The following is a 5,000-nucleotide window of genomic DNA, read 5'->3' as shown; positions in this document are numbered from 1 at the left end:
CGCTGTCTGCGGAGAAGTAGAGAGAGAGAGAGAGAGAGAGAGAGAGAGAGAGAGAGAGAGAGAGAGAGAGAGAGAGAGAGATTGGTGAGCATCGAACCGAGGTACCCGTAGTGTCCCCACCTGGTCTAAGTTCGGTTAATAATTTGCATGGCGTAAGCGATATAACAAGAGAATTCTCTTAACTATTATATCCCAATGTCTCCTTACAAAATTTTAGTTTTAGGAAAGATATGAGTTGGATCATATTCACAAATTATATCAATGCACACCAGTTACAAAGTAAGTTCTCTCGAAGCCGCTATTTTGATTTTACAAACGTACAAAACATACACGAATAAGATATATACATACATACACACACACACACACACACACACACACACACATACACACACACAATAATATATATATATATATATATTTTTTTAATATATATATTTTTGTATATAAATATCAATATATAAAATATAAACAACACACTCAGACAACATCCACACACACAGCAACACACACACACCACTCTCTGACATTCATAATATATATATATATATATATATATATATTAATATTATATATATATATATTCTTTATATATATATATAGCTATATATTTATGTGATTGCACTGTGTGTGTGATGTGTATCACATGTGTGTGTGACAGTGTGTGATGTGTAATAATATTATTAACAATAATACTTAATATCAATACTATACATATAACAATTCAATTTTCATAAGTATGTTGGATGGTGTGTGTTGTGTGTCTTGTCACATGTGGTGGAGATATTGTGTGTTCAGTGTATTGTGGTGATAATTATATAGATAATATATCTTTAATATTATATATATCAATATATATATACATATATATATATAATATATATATTATTTATATTACATATACATGATCACATATAGCATTCGTTTAGTTTTATACAGAATAAGACTAAAGGATAAACTGGTCTTGGAACGGAGTGATTGTACTCTCCAGGAAACAACTAGCGATGAACTAACAGAGGGTGATAGCATAGAGCACGAGAAAACAGGCGTACTAGACACAGTAAGAAGAGACTCTAGAGGATGACAGCTTACCTTTGGTTCGTTAGGATCAATCCGTCTGCACAACAGGGTGCTCAACGTCACCGCAAGCACACACGCCAACACACAGACAAAGCACTGATAGGGCGTATAAGAAAAGATCCTGCGCCATCTTTCTTTAGCCGAGACTCGGGTTCTTTCATATCTTCTCAGGACACTACTCTCAACACGGCTGAAAGCCTTTTACGACCACATACATGAACTCTCCTTGGAATAAGTAGGTCTGCAACACGCCAGGATCCACTTAGAGTCTTCATTGATGCATTGTTGTTGTTATTTATAAGATTTTGTTTGTCCGTTTTTAACATTTATGGCATTGCCCCAGAGACGTGAGTAGTTAGAACATTATATAAACGCAGAGCACACTATTCATTACTTACAAACAAGCTACTGAGGCGTGCAGCTAACTTCAGGATATTTGCATATTGCAGGCAGGTGGACTACAGTCTCGTTCAACGTTCTTGGAGACAATAATACGCTCTGTTTTAGCGTGTCGTCTACTCACGACTGGCTGAGCAGATCTCGTGCCGATCCACACCTTTCTGGCGATTAGGTGAACCTCGACACCAGTGATCCTTCTGAAGGTGCCGTTTCTCTTTGCGAACGGCCGGGCAACGCAACTACAGGGCTCCGTCAGATAGTCTCTGAGGAGATCATAAAGAGGGGCCCCACTTTTGACCCTGGTCTCGTTGAGGCAAAGTGCGTTCCTTTGAAAGAAGACCCTGGCGCTCGTCCCAACTATTAGGTCACTCTCCACCTCCAGGATTCCGGTACTAGCCATCACCTTGTATATTCGGGCCGTCGTCAGTTCCACGTATCCGCTGAACAGAAACCTAGGAATGGGATCCTCCGATTCCTCTTCACTCCACGAATCCTCCTCGTCGGACTCATAAGGGTGTGTGTAGCCGTGCAGGGAAGCAAAGCAAGGGTAGCCATGTCGAGCAGGAGCGTAAGAAGAATGAAAGTGAAGCGTAAATAGCAGAGTCAATGGGCCAGGGCGATACCAGCCCCCCCCCCTCCACACCTCCCCCCTCTCGATGGCCCTTCCGTCTCCTGCTGCGTCCAGCGCGGTCTCCACATGATGCTCTTGGTTCTGCATCGGGAAACGGATGTAATTAGTCTCATAAAAAAAATAAAAATATAATTAAAAGATGTGAACAGGCTGGGATTAACAAAGAAATAAAAATAATTGCACACACGAACAGAAACCCAGCATAGTTGTTGGCATGAATAAGTGCAACAATTTCACGGCAAAAAATAGCAATGCAAAAGGTAAATATGGATTAAATATTTGGTTTTCGTCGCTGACAGTTTCTAAAAGATAGAGCCACACACAGGGGATCAGACGTACATACATATACATGTACACACACACGTATATATGTATACATGTGTGTGTATGCATGTATGTATGTGTGTATGTATATGTATCTGTATATGTATACGTATAGCCGTCTGGTAGCTCAGTGGATAGCGTGTTGACTTCACATCCCCGTGGTCGGTAGATCGAGTCCCGTCCAAACTCGTGAGCTTCCACTGTCACCTGGCGGTTACTGACGTAGCTGGGCACTGCGTTGGGTAAGTATTAATTAATTATTTTCGTTATAAGTTAATTGTTTTTGTGGTATAGTAAATATTATTTAGTATTTTAAGTAGATAATGTTTTATTTTTTTTTTATTTATATAATTCTTAAGTTATTTTTTATATTACTTTTTTTCTTTTTTAATATATTTTTTTTTCTATTATAATTATTTATTAAGTATTTTATTATTATTTACGATGTATTTTATTTTAAGATTATTTAATGTACTTATTATGTTTTAATGTAATTGTATATATGTGTTTAAGGTTTATTATTTATTTTAAAGAAGTTAGTGTAAAGGTTATATTTTTAATTTTATTATATTTTAAAGGGTAAATTTAATAATAATTGTAATAATACAAGGACCAAGCTCAGATCGAGTCAACACTCGTTGGCACATTCTCTCACGAGTCAGCACACGCTGACACAGGCGGGCTCGTTTCAGTGCATACAAGCCCGGTGTAGTATCTGCTCCGCACATCTGGCTTATCCTTATCCTGTATACGTATATGTATGTATGAATGTATCTATGTACATATGAATGTATGTATGTTTATTTGTTTGTTTGTATGTATGTGTGTATTTTTTAACTATTTATGTGTATATGATATATATATATATATATATACATATATATACATATATATACATATATACATATATACATATATATATATATATATATATATATATATATATATATATATATATACACACACACACACCCACACACACATATATATATATATAGAATTTATACGTCATTATATAATATGGACAATATATATATATATATATATATATATATATATATATATATATATATATGATTTGAGTAGATTTCCTGCTTTCGACACTAAATCAATTATCAATATCACTGTCTGCATGCCATGCTTGCTTACTAGCATGCAAATCATATAAACACCAAAGTAACTCTTTCTAATAACACAAATGATGAATAGAACAGTGACCAGCCATCTTTTCTGTTTAAAGTGCAAAGCATTATTTTGCGGCAAAGCAGCGAATGCACAAGCTCCTCTCATCTCTGCGCAACCCACACGCTTCGCTTAGAATACAATGAATATTCGTCGTAGGGAGACAAAGTATCACTAGTTGTGGGTATTTATGTAACATTAGTTGAGTTGAGGATAACAGTTGCTGGTTATCTCACGCACTGCAGTCTTGTGTCGGCCTCAGAAGGTACTTTCTGCTTGCGATGGACTTGCACGTCTGTCACAAGCAAATGCAATCCTTTATCGTATCACACTGATAACAGAAACAGACAACAGATATAAAGTCAGCTGTTTCTCTCACAACTGACTTGAAACTGATAGTAGTCTCTTCCACGAAAAATATGTTAAGATAGAGAGTGTGTATGACACTGATATATCTCAATGGTTAATTACCTTCGGTTACAAATGGAATCGCCAATCACTCATGCATGAGTAAAAGCTCACTCATCACATCATGACTACGTACACTTGGTTCCTATCAAGAAGAAGCCCTGCAATGTGCTCTGTAAAACATTCGTTAAAAAGAGCCCAATTAGGTCACCAAGCATGGGCGCCATCACAACACTGGGTCGCCTCGCACGCCCGCCAGGTCGCCAGAGAGATAACAAGGATCATGGTCTGTTTAAGCCGACAAATTATTCGATAAAGTTGATTCATTCATGAGGTTAGCCACACGCGCCGAACTTAGTAAGGCCGTCTATGATTTTGTCAACCGTATTTGGAGAATTAAATTAGTTTATCTCAAATCAATAATGGTATATCATGACTGTAATAATGATTTCCTTTTTTTCACGATCTATTTCCCTTCCTGGCAGATGAAATCCAGTCACATCCTCCACTCACCCCACCCCCCCACCCCCCCCAAAAAAAAAATATATAATAATAATAATAATAAATAAAAACATAAAAATAAAATAATAATAATAATAATAAATAAATTAATTAATTAATAAAAATTGAAAGGCAGACCATGTTCACTTCCCTTTGATAGTTCCTTGCTCTTCGAGAAACTGGAGCCTAATTTTACATTTTAGACGCCGCAATTAGCTTAATAACATCATATAAAGATAGTGTGAATCTTCCGCGATGATGAGGTCAACTAATTGGTTCAGGATATTTATTCTTGCATGATTTTTGTATTCGAAGGCCATTAGAATAACACATTTTCTTCTTTTTAATGTTCTCTTGGTGAACATTACATTATATTCGCCTTTTTTACCATGGCTTATTGCCCCTTGGCCGAGACGTTCCGACAAAATGTAACCTTGAAACGGCCGGGTGACTTAATTTTGGTTAACATTACAGG

General features: G+C 36.5%; 2 protein-coding genes across 2 annotated transcripts in view; both read right to left on the bottom strand.

The window, feature by feature from the left end:
* Window positions 1-244, bottom strand: part of LOC147470719 (uncharacterized) — a 1,344-nt gene extending 1,100 nt beyond the window's left edge. Inside the window, exon 1 of the mRNA XM_086542879.1 lies at window positions 208-244. Coding sequence (XP_086399005.1) covers window positions 208-244 — 37 coding nt within the window. The remainder of the gene's footprint in view (window positions 1-207) is intronic.
* Window positions 245-1,507: 1,263 nt separating this feature from the next.
* The window catches only part of LOC122246723 (uncharacterized), a 12,960-nt gene continuing 9,467 nt past the window's right edge, over window positions 1,508-5,000 (bottom strand). The window contains exon 2 of the mRNA XM_086542878.1: window positions 1,508-2,191. Coding sequence (XP_086399004.1) covers window positions 1,508-1,879 — 372 coding nt within the window. The 5' untranslated portion in view covers window positions 1,880-2,191. The remainder of the gene's footprint in view (window positions 2,192-5,000) is intronic.

This window comes from Penaeus japonicus, unplaced genomic scaffold, assembly GCF_977035675.1.
Source record: "Penaeus japonicus unplaced genomic scaffold, GWHDUDI00000001_assembly GWHDUDI00000012, whole genome shotgun sequence".
Taxonomy (NCBI): domain Eukaryota; kingdom Metazoa; phylum Arthropoda; class Malacostraca; order Decapoda; family Penaeidae; genus Penaeus; species Penaeus japonicus.
The sequence above is the reverse complement of the archived record's forward strand: the minus strand, read 5'-3'. Positions and strand labels throughout refer to the sequence as shown.